Source organism: Doryrhamphus excisus, chromosome 3 (assembly GCF_030265055.1).
Source record: "Doryrhamphus excisus isolate RoL2022-K1 chromosome 3, RoL_Dexc_1.0, whole genome shotgun sequence".
In the NCBI taxonomy this organism is placed as follows: Eukaryota; Metazoa; Chordata; class Actinopteri; order Syngnathiformes; family Syngnathidae; genus Doryrhamphus; species Doryrhamphus excisus.
The window spans coordinates 30,214,121-30,235,692 of NC_080468.1; the positions used below are offsets into that span (position 1 = coordinate 30,214,121).

At 41.5% G+C, this 21,572-nt stretch overlaps 1 protein-coding gene across 5 annotated transcripts in view; it reads left to right on the forward strand.

Moving 5' to 3' along the window:
- Window positions 1-14,335, forward strand: part of LOC131125851 (thyrotropin-releasing hormone-degrading ectoenzyme-like) — a 30,250-nt gene extending 15,915 nt beyond the window's left edge. For all 5 annotated transcript variants that reach the window (XM_058067779.1, XM_058067774.1, XM_058067775.1 and 2 more), the window contains 14 exons: window positions 3,469-3,606; window positions 4,638-4,703; window positions 7,145-7,210; window positions 7,437-7,615; window positions 10,192-10,280; window positions 10,366-10,499; window positions 10,564-10,619; window positions 12,382-12,529; window positions 12,615-12,718; window positions 12,783-12,890; window positions 12,964-13,131; window positions 13,199-13,339; window positions 13,401-13,482; window positions 13,545-14,335. In XM_058067779.1, coding sequence (XP_057923762.1) covers window positions 3,469-3,606; window positions 4,638-4,703; window positions 7,145-7,210; window positions 7,437-7,615; window positions 10,192-10,280; window positions 10,366-10,499; window positions 10,564-10,619; window positions 12,382-12,529; window positions 12,615-12,718; window positions 12,783-12,890; window positions 12,964-13,131; window positions 13,199-13,339; window positions 13,401-13,482; window positions 13,545-13,706 — 1,641 coding nt within the window. In that variant the 3' untranslated portion in view covers window positions 13,707-14,335. The remainder of the gene's footprint in view (window positions 1-3,468; window positions 3,607-4,637; window positions 4,704-7,144; window positions 7,211-7,436; window positions 7,616-10,191; window positions 10,281-10,365; window positions 10,500-10,563; window positions 10,620-12,381; window positions 12,530-12,614; window positions 12,719-12,782; window positions 12,891-12,963; window positions 13,132-13,198; window positions 13,340-13,400; window positions 13,483-13,544) is intronic.
- The last annotated feature ends 7,237 nt before the right edge of the window (window positions 14,336-21,572 follow it).

Here is a 21,572-nt window from a genome sequence, read left to right on the forward strand (position 1 = left end):
ATCGTTAATATACCCACAATATATAGTATTGATAATATACCTACAGTATGTATGGATAATATACCCCCAATTTGTAGTATTGATAATATACCTACAGTATGTAGGTATAATATGGTATATAATGTATATATTGATAATATACCTACAGTATGTATTGATAATGTATTAATATACCTACAGTATGTATTGATAAAAACCTACAGTATGTATTGATAATACACCTACAGTATGTTATGATAATATACATAGAGTATGTATTGATAATATACCTACAATATGTAGTATTGATAATATACCTACAGTATGTCTTGATTATCAAGACATACTGTAGGTATATTATCAACATATTATACCTACAGTATGTATTGATAATGTACCTACAGTAGGTATTGATAATGTACCTACAGTATGTATTGCTAATGTACTTAGAGTAGGTATTGATAATGTACCTACAGTATGTATTGATAATGTACTTAGAGTAGGTATTGATAATGTACCTATAGTATGCATTTATAATATACCTACAGTATGTATTTATAATATACCTATAATATGTAGTATTGACAAAATACCAACAGTATGTATTGATAATATACTACCTACAGTAGGTATTGATCATATGCCTACATTATGTATTGATCATATACCTACTCTATGTATTGATAATATACCCACAGTATGTATTGATAATATACCTACAGTATGTATTGATAATATAACTACAATATGTATCGTTAATATACCCACAATATATAGTATTGATAATATACCTACAGTATGTATGGATACTTACAATATGTATCGATAATATACCCCCAATTTGTAGTATTGATAATATACCTACAGTATGTCTTGATTATCAAGACATACTGTAGTTATATTATCAACATATTATACCTACAGTATGTATTGATAATGTACCTACAGTAGGTATTGATAATGTACCTACAGTATGCATTGATAATGTACTTAGAGTAGGTATTGATAATGTACCTACAGTAGGTATTGATAATGTACCTACAGTATGTATTTATAATATACCTACAATATGTAGTATTGACAATATACCAACAGTATGTATTGATAATGTACCTGCAGTATGTATTTATAATATACCTACAGTATGTATTTATAATATACCTAGAGTATGTATTTATAATATACCTACAATATGTAGTATTGACAATATACCAACAGTATGTATTGATAATGTACCTGCAGTAGGTATTGATAATGTACCTACAGTGTGTATTGATAATATACCCACAGTATGTATTACTAATGTACCTACAGTTGGAATTGATAATGTACCTACAGTATGTATTGATAATATACCCACAGTATGTATTACTAATGTACCTACAGTAGGGATTGATAATGTACCTACAGTATGTATTGATAATATACCCACAGTATGTATTACTAATGTACCTACAGTAGGGATTGATAATGTACCTACAGTATGTATTGATAATGTACCTACATTATATTGAAAATGTACCTACAGTATGTATCACAATGCAATAGTTTCCCTCCTTTCCCTTACTGCCCCAAATGCATCACAGACAAAACAAATGACACAAACACTCAGCCAGTAAGTTTCACTCACTGACTCACGGGTGCTTGACAAGGACTCTCGTTTCGACTGTCTTTCGACTCATGAGTACTCAACCAAGACTCGAGTTTAACTGACTCACAAATGCTTGATGAAGACTCAAATTTCACTGACTCACAGGGGCTGGGCGAAGACTCGAGCATCACTGATTTACCGTTCCTTGATGAAGACTGGTTTCACTGACTGACCTGCTTTGCAAAGACTAGAATTTTTCTAATTCACGGATACTTTAGGAAGACTCGAGTTTCACTAACTCACCGATGCTTGACAAAGACTCTACTTTCACTGACTCACGGACGCTTATCCAAGGCTCAGGCTTCACTGGCACAGTTCATTGATGAAGACTGGAGTTTCACTGATTCACCCTTGCTTGATGAGGACTATAGCTTCACTGACTCATGTACTTTACAAAGACTTTAATTTCTCCAGGAAGACTCATTTTACTGACTTACTGATATTTGAGGAAGACTGGAGTTCCACTGACTCACGGGCGCTTATCCCAGACTCAGGTTGGATTCTTAATGAAGACTTGAGTGTCTTTGAGTTTAATTGACTCTCGGGTGATTGACAAAGACTCTGGTTTCACTGACTCACGAGTGCTTATGAAAGACTCACAGTGACTCACAGGTACTCAAGGAAGACTCAAGTTTGACTGATTCTGTGGCACTCTGGGATGGGTGAATTCGAATAACCGATTCACCTCAGTGAGTGAGTCATAGGAAGTGGAGTTGGTAAAAGGAGTGTAATTTCCCATCACTACAATAAAAGTTTGATGTGAATAAAGAATATTTGAAAAAGGATACTCAAGTGGAGCACTTTGTCACGCACCACAAGCTTCAATTAAAACACAATTAATGTTTTTTTCCTATGCCGTGAGTGAGAGAAACTATGTCACCTTCACACACACACACACACACACACACATGCACGCACAAGAATAGAGTTTTTGCCCTTTTTAAATTCCGCTCAGTGTATATTGTGTTGACAAGTAGAACAATGATAAAGTGGCCGCCTGCCTGCTGATCATTTCCGCTATTTGCTGCTTTTCAACTTTCACAGTTTCAGCTGTTTCTGCAACCTCCCCACCCCCGGACATGCTGAGATTGAAATTCTGTTTTACATTAATCAACATTAATCCATTTATTAAAAAAGTGTCTAGGTTGATTAAAATATAAATTAATAATTAATAATTTTAATAATTTTTAATAATTGAAAAACTACATGGGGCGGCACGGCGGTCTAGTGGTTAGCGCGCAGACCTCACAGCTACGAGACCAGGGTTCAATTCCACCCTGGGCCATCTCTGTGTGGAGTTTGCATGTTCTCCCCGTGCATGCGTGGGTTTTTTTCCGGGTACTCCGGTTTCCTCCCACATTCCAAAAACATGCTAGGTTAATTGGCCACTCCAAATTGTCCATAGGTATGAATGTGAGTGTGAATGGTTGTTTGTCTATATGTGCCCTGTGATTGGCTGGCAACCAGTCCAGGGTGTACCCCGCCTCTCGCCTGAAGACAGCTGGGATAGGCTCCAGCATCTCCCCGCGCCCCTCGTGAGGAAAAGCGGGAGAAAATGAATGAATGAAAAACTACATGGACTAAAGCACTTTGATCCTGGAATTAGACTGATCCCAGCTCTTGCTGCTAATTAAAAGCAGCAACATTAATCAGAGGGACTTTCATTAAAAGTGGAATCTCTACTGTCAACACCAATTAGCCACGGCCACACAGTCCAGGATGTAGCCCGAACCCGGTGAGGCAGCGCTGGTTGGAGCTCTTCGACCATGCAGACAAGAGAGCAGTTTGGAGGGTGGCTAATGCTAACACTCGCTAAAAAGAGGTTTTTGCGTTTGCAGGAGAAGCAACGCTTCCTGACCGACGTTCTCCACGAAGTAATGCTCCTGGATGGCCTCAGTTCCTCCCACCCCATCTCACAGGAGGTCCAGCAGGCCACAGACATCGACCGCGTCTTCGACTGGATCGCGTACAAGAAAGTAGGTATTCAGTGGATTTGTCATCTACGTAAATGGGAAAAACATTTCTACTTGTCTTGTACAGAAAGTAGTCATAGGCAAGCGTCAGCTACCTTGAGGAGGTGTTCTCATGTTTCAACCAAAAATAACACAAGTAACACACATAGGACACACAATGTAACTTTACCACACTGGCTACTCGGGTATGAAGCCCATGTGTATACTTCTCTAACAGGAGGTTACCCGGCATACCTTGCGTGTACCTTGTGACCCCTGACTGTCCAAACTGAATCACGGTCTTGATAAAACAAAGGGTTCACTCATTCAGCCGCGAGTTTTTACTAACTCACGGGTGGTCGATGAAGACTAACTCATGGGTATCATCTCCCTCAACAAGATGTAACCATGTCATCAAGGCAACCAATCGTACTCTACAATGTAGACCCTTTCTTATTTATTATTTATTCTTCTAATTCTTCTATTTATTCTTTATTTATTCTTCTAATTTCTTGATGAATACTCGACTTACACTGACTCATGGGTACTCAAATTAGACTCGAGTTTTACTGACTCACTGGTACTCAACATAGACTCGAGTCAGTGACTCATGGGTACTCAAATTAGACTCGAGTTTTACTGACTCACTGGTACTCAACATAGACTCGAGTCAGTGACTCATGGGTACTCAAATTAGACTCGAGTTTTACTGACTCACTGGTACTCAACATAGACTCGAGTCAGTGACTCATGGGTACTCAAATTAGACTCGAGTTTTACTGACTCACTGGTACTCAACATAGACTCGAGTCAGTGACTCATGGGTACTCAAATTAGACTTGAGTTTTACTGACTCACAGGTACACAACAAAGACTCGAGTCAGTGTCTCACGGGGGGCTTCACAAAGACTGGAGTTTCACTGACATGTGGTGGGGCTGTTACATTGCTGTTACATTGCCCTGTGAGTGACTACCTTCATTTTGTTTGTGTCAAACTTGTCATTTTCATGGCCGCCTCAATTACTTGAACGTGTTGATGTTTGTGCGGCCCACAGGGAGCGGCGCTGATCCGAATGCTGGCCAACGTCATGGGACAGAGACTGTTCCGGAAAGGACTTAACGTAAGGAGACGTGTTGGCATGTCGTGTGAACTAAGTGATGCAGAGAAAGATCTAGAAGCAGCAGTCATGATGTGACGAGAGGGAGTGAAAGCCGTTGTCAATTTGGGGACGACCTCTCAGCAAAGACAATGTTTAGGATTTGGGAAACAGAGCATGACTTTGTCTTGGGAAAGTGACACGAGCAGCGGCGCTAGCACGCTGCATTATTCATGCCAGCATGGCGCTCTGACGATTAGCGGTAAGGTCTCCCAAACGTCAGACAGAAGACAAACATAATACACGGTTACATTTAGCGTGCCTCATGAGGACACGTCTGCAGTCTCCATGAGAGCCACTAGCGGGCGTGTCTTTGCTTTGGTAAGCTGTTGGTAACCATTTTGTAAAGCAACTTATGTACGTATTTATGCTAAGATATTTACAGATTATTTTTCCTCTTAATATTATGTAAATTTGCGACATTTTTCCCCTTAAATACTCATAGTATTTCACTTGTAAAATGACAGCTGTTTTAAAATTCCAACTATTTTAACTTGCAATTATGACTTTATTTCCATAATATTATCTCTTTATTCTCGTAACATTACTACATACACCTGTAAATTAAATAAGTCTCACCGAGTGTAAGCCGCATCCTCTAAATTCAGAGGAAAAAACTTGATTTGTACGAGTTGGTGAGGACCAGGCAGGTCTTTATTTGACAGGAGTCGATCAACCCATCAGAAATGACTCAATATAACAGTCAATAGAACACTAAGCTCATGACACAGCAACCCAACACTATGTAAGTACCCCGAAGAAATATAATGCATCACTTATGAGCAAGGCATTTCAGTAAACATTCAGCATAAAAAAATGAATGGATGGCACTGCAATGCTGCCTTTGTCCACCAGAGAGCGCCAAAGGAGCCTAGAGGGAGGCCGATGTCATTGCAGTGCCTGAATCAATACATTGCTCAGATGCAATACATTATGGGAAAAAGTTTGTTCTGAGTTTAGCGTTATTTGTAAAATGACACCATAGTAAGTACCGTATTTTCCAGATTATAACTTTTTTCATAGGTTAGCTGTTCCTGCGACTTATACTCCAGAGCGACTTATAAATGAAAAAAGTGTTTATGTTACATAAACACTGGACACCTTTTGTGTTCATGTTTATTTTTTGTGTAGCTGAATAAGCATTGTGTTAGCATATCTTACACCTATTCAGCCTGTTCTCTATTCTTTTATTGTTAGAACTTGCCTTCCAAGAGGACGCAAAGTCTGTTTTGGTCAAGTAGTTTGGAAAATAAATTACCCGCAAAAAATGCCACTGATACTCCAGTGCGACTTATGTATGTTTTTTTTCTACCTCATTATTCATTTTTGGCCTTGTGCAACTTATACTCCCGAGCGACTTATAGTCCAGAAAATACGGTAGTTCTGAAGTAAAAAAGAGATGTCACAAGATTGGAACTTAGCTATAGACTGGCCGGGGTCAAGGTTAAACAAAAAAGCAGTGACCGAATTTACTTCAAATCCATGGCAGTAGAATGACATAATTTTTTCGTCAACATATCATCATTCTTGACCAAAGACATATTTGTATGTCTTTTCAACCCGAACGCCCGATCCCAAAGATGTATTTATATGTCTTTTATGTTTTTTTGCACGGGAGGCAAAAAGGGGTGATGATGTAACTGCACAATAGAATATATCATGTTTAGTTCAGTTTTAAGCCATAAAAACAGCACCAAATGAGTTAAATGATCATTTTAGAGTTAACATGTTTGCTGTGTTCAACATGTAGGATGAAGAAAGAGACTTGGTGTAATCCGACCCCCATCAATCTCTTTGTTATCCACTTCTATTTCAGCTGTCATTCTGTGGTTGTAAACTCTTATTTGCGCTTTGTGTTCCAGCGCTAGCTTCTTCACGATGCGGTGATATTGCAATTCCCTCACACTCGGCTCCTTGTGAGTCATCCCACACCCCAATTGTATTTTCTCTCGATTTTCCTGGCTAGCAGAATGTTGCTTTTCTTGCGTGGCGTGGCACTGTTGCTAGGCAACCGCGCTGAGCCTTTTCGCTCGTCTTTGATTCAATTCATCCGCACTTCAGGGCGACGATGTCGGTTGAAAAAGGGTTGAGACACAGTTTGCCTGGAGCGTCCTTTCCGGTTGACAGGAAGTGGCATCACAGTGGGCGGTCTGATGGAATTTCATTGATAATTGGTTATTAAATACAAAATAAATGGCATAATTATTAAAAAAACAATTACAAATTGTATTTTTTATGAAAATATATACAAATATTGTGGAAAAAGTGAACATACACAGACAAATTGTATGTATATCTGTGATATACAGTATACTGTACATGATCTGATCTGTATGCATGAGTGCTTCCATGTCCAGGAGAACAGAAGACAAACAGAATCCAACGTCTTCATTGTGTGATTGCAGGATTATCTTCTCAGTCATATGTACGGCAACGCAGCACGAGATGACCTTTGGAAGAAGCTGTCTCAGGTACCACCTCCATGTTCTCGCTGCCCCCCCCCCAGGGTCTCTCCCCGGCACGGCAAAGCAGAGCGATTGAATTATTTAAGGAAGTAGTCCTAACGAAGGCCAGGCTTCTTCTTCAGAGGATGGACTGCTTGTTACTGTGGCAACGTGACTGCATTGTCGTCTCTCACTCACTTTGCTAGCTTGTTAGCTGTTAATGTCGTTGATTATTGATTCATGCTGTGTGCAGGCCATGCAGTCAGAGGGCCGGGACATCGACATTGGTGCCGTGATGGACAGGTGGACTCTGCAGATGGGCTACCCTGTCCTGACTATCAGCAAGAACCAATCAGAGCAGCTGTCCACTCATTACATCACCGTCAGCCAGGAGCACTTCCTGTACGGACAGGAAGGGAGGGGCAACCACAGGTATCCTGTCAGATGGCCGCTTGCTGGCTGGCAGGCGATGACATCATTTATATTTGATTGTCACATGTTTTATTCACGCCTACGCCGCTTTTCTTGGCTCTCTTTTACATCCGCTTTGCTTCCTCGCTCTTTCTTCCAACCTGCCACCAACTTTCTCTTCTTTTTTAAACATCGCACACTTCCTCCTCCTTTTATGCGTCCCTCGGGGCGACGCCGACACTTGTTGTTGACAGCTTCACCGGTGGAATATGCACCGCTTTCCCAAGCAGCGTTCACGCGTGTTACACGCTGTCGACTTGCACTCGGGAAGCGCTAGCCGAGCCACGCTCGCCTTTTCCTCACTCTTGTGTCGGCTCTGCAGAGCACAGCGTGCAGCAGGCAACAAAGAAAGTCCAAACAGGTAAAAAAGAGAAGTGTTGCATTTAATGAGCTTAAATGCTAAAGAGGCGCACGGCCTGCTGAATTATTGATGAGGCAGCTGACACGCAGCTGAGAGGAAGTCAAGTAGATTCACATGCAAACGAGGTAAATAAAGACGCACCGTGATGCTAGTGGCCAGCAGGCAACCTGAACCCCCCCACACACACACATCCCCTCCCCCCATCTATAGCTTATACTGTACCCGTCCTCCCTCTATATGAGCCAGCATGCCGTGTGTGATCGTTGTAAGACAATCGTGTTTTAGTGGTGATCGATACGGCTGCCTGGCAACCACCTATTTCATCCCAAGATATTTATATCAACATGATTGACAGCTGACAGCGCACACTCCAGGATGTCTCCTTTCAGGACGAAAGCACCCTGACATGAGGGTCTCATAATCATCATAATGCCAAGTCATAAAAATATGATGAATTAGCACGAATGTTTAATAATTCACGATAATTTATTGAATCATTTAAAATAAGGGTTAGAATGTTAAAAAAATATTGGGATAATTAAGATAACAATAATAATAGTTTTAACCAATAATAAAATTATTGAAAATTATAATCATAACAATAGATACAAAGGGTGTGGAAAATAATCGATATTAATCGATACATCGATGCGCATGTTCGCGATGCGAGTGCATTGGCTCATTCACTCGTTATAAATGCAATTGACGAGTGAAATCTAGATTCATTGCGATGCGTTTGTGGGTATCTGTAAAATCCGATGCAAGCGCTGTTTTATTAATGTTCAACTTCACCCCATATGCTGTTCCCCAGGCGCCATATATGTGCCCTGTGGTTGGCTGGCTCGCCCGAAGAATGGTTGTTTGTCTATTAGGGGTGTGTATCTCAGCACTGAGGACGATACACATCTCGATGCACTGCCAGCGATACGATACATGGAATTTTCTGGTGATACGATGCGATACGATTCAGATAGATAGACAGATAGACTCCCTTTATTGTCATTGCACAAAAACACAGTAGTGAAATTGCCAACGAAATGTCGTTGCCTGACTCCCATATAATAACAGACACAAAAGAAGATAAGTAATAATAAATAATAATAATAATGTGGAGAATAAATAGATAGAATAGACACTAAATATGAACAACATAATGTAAAGTGCAGCGTGAACAGTAAATTGCCCAAATAATTTAAATAATTTAAATAAATAATAATAATGTAAGTAAGGTAGAGGGGCTTATTTGGCATTCAGCAGTCTGATGGCCACCCTCTTCATGATGCGATACCATCTTAAAACAGCAACCACTTTTCAAAAACACTTTCACATCGGCTATGCAATGACAATAGCAGTGGTTCAGTGGTGGAGTAAAACAATTAAACAATAATTCCTACTGTAAAAAATACAGTACAGCAACAACAAAGTTAAAGTGACACTTTCCACAGTGCAATCAATGTTTGTTTATATTCCTGTCTGCAAAACATACTGCTAATATGAATGCACCAGAAGGTAGGCTAATACAGTAGTGGGGAGGTAGACTTGTCCGTGTTGTGGTGTCCCCTTTTTAGGGGGGTCTGCATGTTTGTAGTGCTGCCGTTGTACGGCTTCTTAAGGCGGCATTCTTTGCAAATGACGGACGTTTTGTCGAGCTTTCCGCATTTCTTTGAGAATCCGTAGTGTTTCCAAACATACCATTTAAACCTTGGGGGGGGGTTAAATATAGAAACGTCCATGCTGTTTTACTAGTAGTTGTATGTGCCTCATGGCTTCCATCCGTATTCAATACAAAACGCCAAATAATGATGGTGCATTCATTGCGCCTGGGGAACAGCATATGGGGTGAAGTTAAACATTAATAAAAGGGTGGTTGCATCGGATTTTAGCGATACCCACAAACGCATCGCGATGAATCTAGATTTCACCCGTCAATTGCATCCATACCCAGTGAATGAGCCGATACACTCACATCGCATGCATGCGCATCAATGTATCAATTATTTTCCACACCCTTATTGTTTATATGTGCCCTGTGATTGGCTGGCCACCAGTCCAGGGTGTACCCCACCTCTCGCCCCAAGACAGCTGGGATAGGCTCTAGCACCCCGTGACCCTCGTGAGGATAAGCGTTAGAAAATGAATGAATGATGATGACGATGACACACAGCTGTCTCATTAGTTTACAGTGGCAGGTCCCGCTGACAGTTGCCGTGGGAAACGAGTCCTGGGTCTGTTCAGAGACGCTCATCTGGATCCACAACAAGACCGGTACATCCACATGGCGTCAGAAGGACGTTTCATCGGTCACTCAGCCTTTCACTGACGGATTGACCAGGCGATGTTGTTCTTCTAGAACGTCATTGGCTGGTGGAGATGGACGACAAGTCCTGGTTGTTAGGCAACATCAACCAAACAGGCTACTTCCGGGTCAACTACGACCTCCAGAACTGGAAGTTGCTGATCCAGCAGCTTCACACCAGACCTCAGGTAGGCTTCCTCGGCCTCCGATTGGCTTCCGATGGGTGACCACGCCTCCTCCTGTCTCTGTCAGCTCATCTCCGTGGGCAACCGGGCAGGACTCATCGACGACGCCTTCAACCTGGCCAGGTGAGCGCAACTCTGACCTTTCCGAGAAACCCGTTCTGGGATGGAACACGGCGCCAATTAGCTGCTCCGGGCTGTAAACTTGTTAGCGCTTGGATGCGGTTGCCGTGGCGGCGCTTATCTCTCCCACCTGGCGAGTGGATTATGCTAATACGTGTCAGACCAGGTGCATGATGGGAATGATGATGAAGGCGGGGGGGGGGGGGGGGGGTCGGATGAGGGAGATTATGGAAATATGATGAGTGATCCTTTTGATTGACAGGCCGGCTAGCTTTCAAAGTACCATGTCTGGCTCATTCATATTCATGAGGTGTGGGCGGGGCTACTGGCAGGTAACGAAATGTTAATCAATGCAAAGAGGCCAAATCACTCTGCTGACATTTGCACACACGCACGAACACACGCACACTTGCAGCTTGCAGTGAGGACAAAAAAACACTAAGAACACACACACACATAATGTCACCAGAACAAGAAATACATCACAGCATATCATAGCAATCTCATGCAAATATGCCCACTCTGGAGGAGTGGTGCTAACTTCCTTAGCTAACTCCTCATTATACATAGCAGCTGCCGGGAGTCTTCCTCGAGGACTCGTGAGTTCGTGAAACTCGTGTCTTCACTGAGCACCTGTGAGTCATTGAATCCTGAGTCTTCATGGAGCACCCGTAAGTAGCTCAAACTCCAGTCATTGTCCATCTTGAGGCAGTGAAACTCGAGTATTGGTCGAGGATCCATGAGTAATCGGAAAATCGAGTCTTTGTCAAGTAGTGTCGAGTACCGTAAGTCTGTGAAACTTGAGTCATTGAGACTCGAGTCTTTGTCAAGGACCCTGAGTAATGGGAAACGAGCACCTGTGAGACAGTGAAACTTGAGTCTTTGTCGAGCACTCATGAGTAATTGAACCTCGAGTCCTCTCAATCACTTTTGAGCAACCCGAATACTCAGCGATACCCAAGTCTTTGTCGAGCAGCCGTGAGTTAGTGAAACATGAGTCTTGATGGAGCTCCCATGAGTGACTAAAACTCGAGTCTTCGTCCAGCACCTGTGAGTCAGTGAAACTCGAGTCTTCATCAAGGACCCATGAGTAATGGGAAACTCGAGTCTTTCGCGAGTACGTGTGAGTCAGTCAAACTCATGTTGAGAAACTTGAGTCTCTGTCAAGTAACTGTCAGTACCCGTGAATCAGTGAAACTCGGGTTCTCATCGAGCACCTGTGAGACAGTGAAACTTGAGTCTTGATGGAGCTCCCATGAGTGACTAAAACTCGAGTCTTCATCCAGCGCCTGTGAGTCAGTGACACTCGAGTCTTCATCAAGGACCCATGAGTCATGGAAGACTTAAGTATTTGTCAAGTACCCGTGAGTCAGTAAAACTTGAGTCTTCGTCAAGGACCCATGAGTAATGGGAAACTTGGGTCTTTGTCGAGCACTCGTGAGTCATTGAACCTCGAGTCCTCTCAATCACCTTTGAGCAACCCGAATACTCAGCTATACTCAAGTCTTTGTCGAGTGCGTGTGAGTCAGTCCAACTCACGTCTTCATTGAGCATCCATGAGTCATTGAAACTTGGGTCTTCATGGTGCTCCCATGAGTGTGTAAAATTCGAGTCTTTGTTGAGTACCGTACCCATGAATCAGTGAAACTCTGGTCCACATCGAGCACCTGTGAGACAGTGAAACTTGAGTCTTTGTCGAGCACCCGTGAGTTAGTGACGTGAGTTAGCATGTTTGGTGTCTCCCCCACCCCCCTCCCTCCTGCAGGGCGGGGTACCTCCCCCAGGGAATTCCTCTGCAGCTGATTGGCTACCTGCCCGAGGAGACGTCCTTCCTGCCGTGGCACGCCGCCAGCCGGGCACTCTACCAGCTGGACAAACTGCTGGACCGCACCGACGACTACAGCCTGTTTAGTGTAAACCTGCACTTGCCCCTTGCCCCTCCCTCCTGTAACCTGTCAATCCATCCTTCAATCATCTGATGTGTGTGTGTGTGTGAAGGACTATGTGCTGAAGCTGGTGGCGTCTCGCTACCATCACATGGGCTGGCCGAGCAACGTGGCGAACGGCGAGGGCGACGTCCTGCTGCCATCCTACCATACAGAGTAACGCTCACGCGCACGTGCACTGCCTCACACACGTACACACTGACGGTGTTTGTGTGCACAGGGAGCTACAGCGGGAGCTCATCATGCTAGCTTGTAGCTTTGGAAACAAACAATGCCACCGCCAGGCCGTGGCTTATATCTCTGACTGGATCTCCAGCAACAAGAACAGGTACACACGCCGCCACGCACACACACACACACACACACACAGTGTTACTACATTAAAGTGTGTGCACGTGCAGGATCCCCCCCAACATCCGTGACGTGGTGTACTGCACGGGGGTCAGCCTGATGGATGAGGACGTGTGGGAGTTCATCTGGATGAAGTTCCACTCCTCAAAGGCCGTCTCTGAGAAGAAAATCCTGCTGGAGGCGCTCACGTGCTCCGACAACGCCTTCCTCCTCAACAGGTGTGCATGTGCACGTGAGCTGTAAACAGGCCGTGGGACACCTTGTGCATGTGTGTGTGTGTGGCAGGTTGCTGAACCTATCTCTGACCTCTGAACTGGTGGCCGAGCAGGACGCCATCGACGTCATCATCCACGTGGGCAGGAACCCTCAAGGACGCCGCCTAGCCTGGAGCTTTTTCAGGGACAAGTGGGACGTCCTCAATGCACGGTGAGCTGTCATCTTGTGTGTGTGTGTGTGTGTGTGTCACTAACGGCCTCTGGTCACTCAGGTACGGCGAGGCGTTGTTCATGAACTCCAAGCTGATCAGCGGCGTGACCGAGTTCCTGACCACGGAGGAGGAGCTGGACGAGGTAACCACGACCACATGCGTCACACCAAATCGCCCTCGTTGATGGCCGTTTTGTCTCCGCAGCTCAACCACTTCATCCAGTCCAGTGGCATGGGGGCGGGGCCTGCCCTGCCGCGAGCACTGGAGATTGTGGAGGGCAACGTGCGCTGGCACCGCCTCCATCGCCGCCATTTCTACCAGTGGCTGCGCAAAGTTCCGAGCCTCACCTACGCTACCTGGAGCTAGCCTCTGTGCTAACTGCAACAAGCTAGCAGTAAATTAAGCTGAAAAAAACAGGATCAGGGCTGCCCTCCAAAATAAAAGCATGCATTTAAGCCCCCCCACCTGTCTGCCAGCCAATGGGAGGCCTCCACACAAACACAACATAACCACGACAACATAGCCCATCATGAAACTGATTCAGGACTACTTTGAATCCGGTTCAGAATTGTTTAGGAGTGCTTGTGAGGTGGACTGACTGGAGCGCAGCAAAGCATTGTGGGAAGGACGTGAGGACAACGTCTCACGTTTACTTTCATCCGGAAGAACAAGGAATGTGATGAAAACTATTGAGCCATAAATGATATCATGACTTTGCCTGCTTCTCAACCCTGCGTGTACATGTGTGTGTGTGTGTGTGTGCGTGTGTGTGTGTGTGTAAAAAAGCTAATTCGCATTGTTTATTATTTTGCTAATAAATCAACATCCTCTCAAGGATTTACAGAATAAAAGCACAGAATAAAGTATTTGTATAATTAAGTGTACATAGCACACATGGTGATTTTTAACGAAGATGAAATAAAGATAACGGAAGGTGAACAGGAAGTCCAGATCCTCAACTTCCTGCTTCCTCTTCTCATTGGATGACAATAAAATTATGCCAAAAGTTGACTTTCTTTTCATCAACAACTAAGAGCATGACAGCCTCTGACAATTTAGTACCTTCATGTGTGTAACTCCGTATACATACTATATCCATAAACGTATATTACATCTTGTCATTAATAAGAGTATATAGAGCCACTTTAATAGATGGCTAATTACATACTATGATACTATATAGATACTATAGTAGCTATGCTATAGCTGCTATACTATAGCAGATAGCAGCCCCCATGCTAGCAGGATAACAGCTAAGGGGTTACAATGTCAGACATTCTGACATTATAAGGCCACATGCTAAGATGCTAGCAGGCTTACAGGCCCAATGCTAGCAGGCTAACAGCAAAGAGATTACAATCTCATAGGCATTTTGTTATTGTCCACATGCTAAGAGGCTAGCGGGCTAACAGCTAAGAGGTTACAATCTCATAGGCTTTCTATTATTAGTCCACATGCTAAGAGGCAATCAGGCTAACAGGCCCCATGCTAACAGGCTAACAGCAAAGAGGTTACAATCTCATAAGCTTTCTGTTATTAAGTTGCATGCTAAGAGGCTAGCAGGCCTCATACTTGTTAGCTAACAGGTCACATGGTATTCATTAGTGATTCATTAGTGGAACTTGATTCCTTTTACTGACACAATTTGGTAGAAGTCAGTCAGTGATGTGAAGATACTGTGAAGATTACTGTAGACCAGCACCCATTAAACTTGAGTTTTTGCAGTTGCACTTTTAAGTCTTTTAAGTACCTGTGATTCAGTGAAACTCCAGTCTTTGAGGAAGACCTGGGAGAAAGGGAAACTTGAGTCTTTGTCGGCACATGTGAGTCACTGAAACTCGAGTCTTCGATGATTAGCTGTGAGTCAGTGAAACTCAAATCTTTGTTGAGCACCCATGAGTCAGTTAAAAACTATTCTTCCTTGAGTAACCGTGAGTCGGTGAAATTGAGTCTTTTTGAGCACCCGAGTCAGTGAAACTCGAGTCTTTGTCAAGCAACCGTCAAACTCCAGTCTTTGTTGAGTACCAGTAATTCAGTGACACAAACCCATGACTCAGTGAAACCCAAGTCTTCATGAAGGACCCATGAGCCCATGAAATTCTAGTTTTCATCAAGCACCTGTGAGACAGTGAAACTTGAGTCTGTCAAGCACCATGAGTCGCTAAAACCCGAGTCCTCTCAAACACCTTTGAGCAACCTTGATACTCTTTGTCGAGCACCTGTGAGTTTTTGTTGACATCCGTGAATCCCGAGTCTTTGTCAAGTACCCGTGAGTCAGTGACACTGAAGTCATCAATGTTTGCCAGTGAATCAGCAAAACTCAATTCTTTGTTGAGGATTCATGAACCTTGAGCACCCGTGAGTCTTTTTTGAGTCCCGGTGATCAGTGAAACTTGAGGCTTTTTTTAGCACCCGTGAGTCAGTGACACTAGAGCAGGGGTGGGCAAACTTTTTGACTCGCGGGCCGCATTAATTTAACAAAATTGACGGGGGGGATTATGTAGTATTTTACACGTAACAGTCCATTTTTACACCTATATTTTTACACATATTTTACATGTAAAAGTGTCATGCAATCTGCTATATGTGCACTTTGAAATCATTTATTTGATGTAAAGTGTGTTATAAATGTATTATTATTATTATTATTATTGTTATTTTTATTAGAATTATTATTATTATTAGTTATAGTAATGTTATTATATTATTATTATTATTATTTTGTTAATAATAATAATATTACTACCATGATTATATTAATATTATTAACAACAATATTAATATACTAGTAGTATTATTATCATTGACAACATTATTATTATTATTATTATTATTATTATTATTATTATTATTATTATTATTATTATTATTATTATTATTACTATTATTACTATTATTACTATTATTACTATTATTGTGCTTGTGCTCCTTTTTCCAGGAGTATTTTGTAAACAACAGACCACATCAAATAACGAAATTGATAAAGCAGCTACCTCAACCATCAAAAAGTTGGCCCAAGCCACGATGCCAGGTTATGTGTTGAGTTTAAATGAAATACTTTGGAAAAAACAGGCGGGCCATATTGAAACACTTGGCGGGCCGGATGTGGCCCCCGGGCCGTAGTTTGCCCACCCCTGCACTAGAGTCTTCACCGAGCACCCGTGACTCAGTGAAACTTGAGTTTTGATCAAGTACCCATGTGACAGTGAAACTGGAGTCTTTCCCAAGGACCCATAAGAACCCATGAGTCAGTGATACGTCTTTATTGAGCGTCCGTGAGTTAATGAGATTTGAGTCTCTGTTGTGCGCCCATGAGTCGCTAAAACTCGAGTCCTCTCAAACACCTTTGAGCAACCCTACCCCTACTCTGCGATACTCGAGTCTATGTCGAGCACTCTTGAGCCAATAGAACTCGAATCTTTGACGAGCACTCATGAGTTAGTGAAACTATGGGTGCCCGTGAAAGAGGCGCCGCCGGGAATTCTGGGAAATCCTCATTCATTCATTCATTCTTCTTTCTACCGCTTTTTCCTCACAAAGGTGAATTCTGGGAAATCATCTTGAAAATAGGACAGGTTTTGAACGACTCATTCTCCGGTATCCGTTCATTTTCCTGCTCAAGGTGCTGAGACGGCGTATGGTGATCAGGAGGTGAGCTGGCTGGCAGTCATCCTCCCGTCATTCTCCTCCATGATGCACGGCGGATGCTTCCTCGAGGGAGGAGGAAACAAGAAGGTCAACAGGTAAGAGGAGGTGAGACAAGGTAGCCAACCTGAGGAAGGTCAGCGAGAAAGAGATGGATGCACATGGTCTGCGCATTCTTGATAACACATGCACAAGAGGGAACAAAGTCAAACTGTAAGTGTAATCCTGGTTGTCATGGCAACGCAAGGTCAACATGTGGTATAGGTTGAATAGCAGGTCAGGCTCCTGGTTATGATGGCAAGCGTTTTGAAACGACTGTGCTAATGCTAGCAAGTTAGCACAGAGGAGATTGAGAGTGACTTCCAAGTCTGCGAGTGCGTGTTTGTGTGCCGTGAACGGAGAGCTGCAGATTCTTTTCTTGATGTTTTTAGGCCGCCGCCATCCATCAAAGGCATAGGCTAATGGAGGTCAACTTTCTTATTCCTCCTCCTCCTCCTCCTCCTCCACGCGCTTTGACCTCACACACTCATGAAGTGGAGCAAGTGTGTGTGTGTGTGGACACATTCTAACAAAATGAAAATAAATGGAATAATTTGTGATGACCCATGATGAGAAACTCCAGCAGAGCCTCCTTCTCCTTGTGGAGGGATGGGGATGATGACGAGAGAAGGAGGAGGAGGAGGAGAAGGAGGAGAGACATCCATTCATCTTGATGCAAGCCAAGGAAATTAAGGACACAAATGAGGAAGTAGGAGCGAGGTTAATTAGTGAGACGGATGAGCTCTCTGATTGGCCACGACAAGCTGATGGGAGGAGTCACCAGCCTATTGGCTGATTGATGATCATGAGGCCGCCATGTCACGTCGTTAGCGGCTCCTCGTTACTCTCACGCCCCAGATAACAGGGAGGGCGGGGCAAATGGATGTTTAATCACCTGACAAACGCCTAATGGCGCAGAAAATGTCAGCACTAATGCTAACATGTGCTTTGTTCCAACCTTCATCACCAGGAAAATTTGCATCTTGAGTTTCGGCGAGCCTCATTAGCATTCCATGCTAGGCTAGCTGCTAGCTTGGCTGTCCCAACAAGTACAGTGGTGTGACTTCTTTTTTTGCAGCCCTGGTGGTCTAGTGGCTAGGATTCTGTGCAAAAAAAAGTTGTAATATTATGAGAAAGTATGAAAGTATGAGAAAGTAAGTTTGTAATATTGCGCGAACAAAGTCGTACATTTCCAAGAATAAAGTCATAAATTTACTGGAAAAAAAGCTGTAATATTGCTAGAACAAAGTTGTACATTTCCAAGAATAAAGTCGTAAAGTAGCACAAAAAATTTATAAATTTACTGGAAAAAAAACTTGTAATATTGCACGAACAAAGTTGTAAATTTCCTAAAATACAGTCATAAATTTACTAGGGGAAAAAAATCTGAATATTCCGAGAATAAAGTTGTAAATTTCTGAGAATAAAGTCATACATTTACTGGAAAAAAAGTTGTAATATTGCGAGAACAAAGTTGTAAATTTCCAAGAATAAAGTCATACATTTCCAAAAAAAAAGTTGTAATATTATGAGAATAAAGTCGTAAATTAGCACGATAAAAGTCATAAATTTACTGGGGAAAAAACTTGTAATATTGCGTGAACAAAGTTGTACATTTCCAAGAATAAAGTCATAAATTTACTGGGGAAAAAAATCAGAATATTATAAGAATACAGTCGTAAATTTCCACGAATAAAGTCATAAATATACTAGGAAAAAAAGTTGTCGATGCAACAGGTCGGTCTCCTTCTCACTTAAGAAATGTGTCTACTCTGCAGTCGATGACATAACGAGTCTGCCTCTGCTGTGAATTCAATTTGGTTCTGCTTCCGGATTATCTCCCGCCTTGGAGACTGGCGCGTGCGCAGACCGCCGACTCCACTCGCCGCACATATTATGTATATGAAGAGCTTGCAACCAAAAGGCGCTAAATCCAATTTTCACAAAGTTGCATGTTTTTCATGAGTTTAATAGACCTCTGTCATGTGTATCCAAATCACATATTTTGGTCTTGAAATCATTTTAAAAAATATGAAAAAAAGTGATATGAAATTTATGCTTTCAACCAAAAGGCGCTATTTCCATTTCAGATTTCAACCAAAAGGAGCTAAATCCCTTTCTTTATTCTTTATTCTGATTGGCCCAAGTTTCCCATCTATTGATAATCTGACCAATCAGAGAGAAGAATACAATTGGTACTGCACATACAGAAAGCCAGTATCAGTGCGCATCCTGTTTTGTTTGTGTACATGAAGTACACGTATGATAGTTACAGTATGTTATGCAATTCAGGAGAACACAAATTGTGTTTTTACAGTATTCTGTAACATGGAAGTTTTTTTTACGCCATAAAAGGCATGTCTCTACCTTGACACCTCCAACTTTCATGAGAAACATTATTTTACTTGTACTAAAAAACATACAATGTAAAGAGTTTGTAATGAGATGATTTTTGTCACTGTCACCTTCATGGTGCAGTCAAATATGAGCACTGCTTTTAATAACATTTTTATTATTGTCTGCAAATTGTTATTTTTCATGTGTGGCTCTACTGCAGCCTACAGGTTGAATGCACCTGCAATGCATGACATGTCTTGTACCATTGTCTTGTATAATTGGGTATGTTGAGTTGTGTTAAAGCTGATCATCATGGAATGTGGATGATGTTAATGTGTGCTATAATATCTTAACAACATTTTATCAGTAACAGTGTACTAGTGGTAGGTTATAACATTTTGTTTCTGTAATGTGTGAAGGTGAACGAGTGCATGCGTGTGTGTGTGTGTGGGTGGGGGGGGGGGTGTATTGTATGTTGAGAATGGCTTCTGTGTTGTAATTATTTTATTAGCATAGCACATTAAAGCACCTTACATTCTTTTACAACAATGCCATTGAAGAAGTTAAAGGTGACTTCAAATTTATTTCAGCCAAAAGGCGCTAAATCCATCATTTCAGCCAAAAGGTGCTAAATCCGAAAAAAAAAATTAATTAAAAAAAAAAATAAAATACATGGTGTGTGCAGGATTTTTATAGCATGCATTTTTATGACCTATATTGATAGCTCTTTCATTTGCAATATAGACTTGATGACCAAATAGATTGATATGTGCGTAATTAAAAATCATTGATTTTCTCGAAATCAGTCAAAATGGATTTAGCGCCTTTTGGTTGCAAGCTCTTCATATGCAGAACTAGTTTAACATCCAGGTATGATAATCCAACTTTTGAAAAAAGAGACCGACTTTTGAAAAAAGACCGACACGATTGAATTATGGTGTTTACATGTTCGTTTAAAGTTGGTTTTACGACAATTTAGGTAGTAAATTGTTTTTCAGTGCACGTTCATGTAAATGAAGTCACGTCTTTTGTGTTTAGTCGCCCCAGTGTTGACTTTGTTGTTGTGTGAGTCGAGGGCGCCCTCTGCTGGCTTTTGTGAGTCTTCATAACAACATGAAATAGACGACGGGCAAAAAAGACGAAGCAGAAAACTTAAAGACAAGTGTAGACAACACAGGTGTCAAACTCAAGGCCAAGGGGCCGGATTCGGCCCCTCATATGATTTTACGTGGCCCACAAAATCCTGGAATTAATACATGTCACTTATTTGATTTTATGTCATTGATTCAATGTTATTTGTGTATGTATTTTAATGTTATTTTATTTATTTCATTTTTAAAATAAACTTATGTTATTAAAAAATCAAGATTATTATTTGTAATATTATTGCTTTATTTGTTTTATTATCATTAATTTATTATTTTTGCTATTTTTTTTACTTATTTTAATATTTTTAATGTTTTGTTGATATATTTGAATGTTATTAACTTCTAAAATATAATTATCTTATATTTGTTTTTATTTTTATTCATATTATACAAATACTTGTATACATTTATCTACATTTATCATATTAAGTAAAAAAGCATTTTTTAAAATAAAAAAGAAACTTCTTTTTCCTTGCTAAATGTAGTTGTCAAGTTTGACAGAAAAGTGTTTGTTGCCAAATACAAATTAAAATTATTATTGAGCATTATTATTGAGCATTATATATCAAATAATGATGCACGGCTCGCTGAAAATGGAAACCATCTGCAAATCATATTGGATGCCAGCAATGATACAGGAAAAAATCACGGAATGAATGCAAAAAAGAAAACCATGGACATTAAAAGGAAGAACATGTCCAGTGACTATAAAAATACAAAATACCGAACAAGTTGAAGACTTTAAACCGAAGGGTTAGAATCTTTCAGCGTGATTGCTGTGATGTTTGTGATGTGTGCTGTTTTGTGGTTGACTATAGCTTATTAGTTCCAAAAATATTTAAGAATATCAAGCATATTTCTTTGGCTTTATCGCAGCTTTAAATAAACTCACAACAGGCACAATAATAATAATATCATAATTAGCCATCATAATTAATGAACTCATGCCACCAGAGACTTATTTATATGCCTTTCACGTGTGATGATGCAACTCCACACAAGAAAGCACATTTAGTGCAGTTTAAAAGGGGAAGTGCACTTTGTAGGGGAATTTTGCCATTCA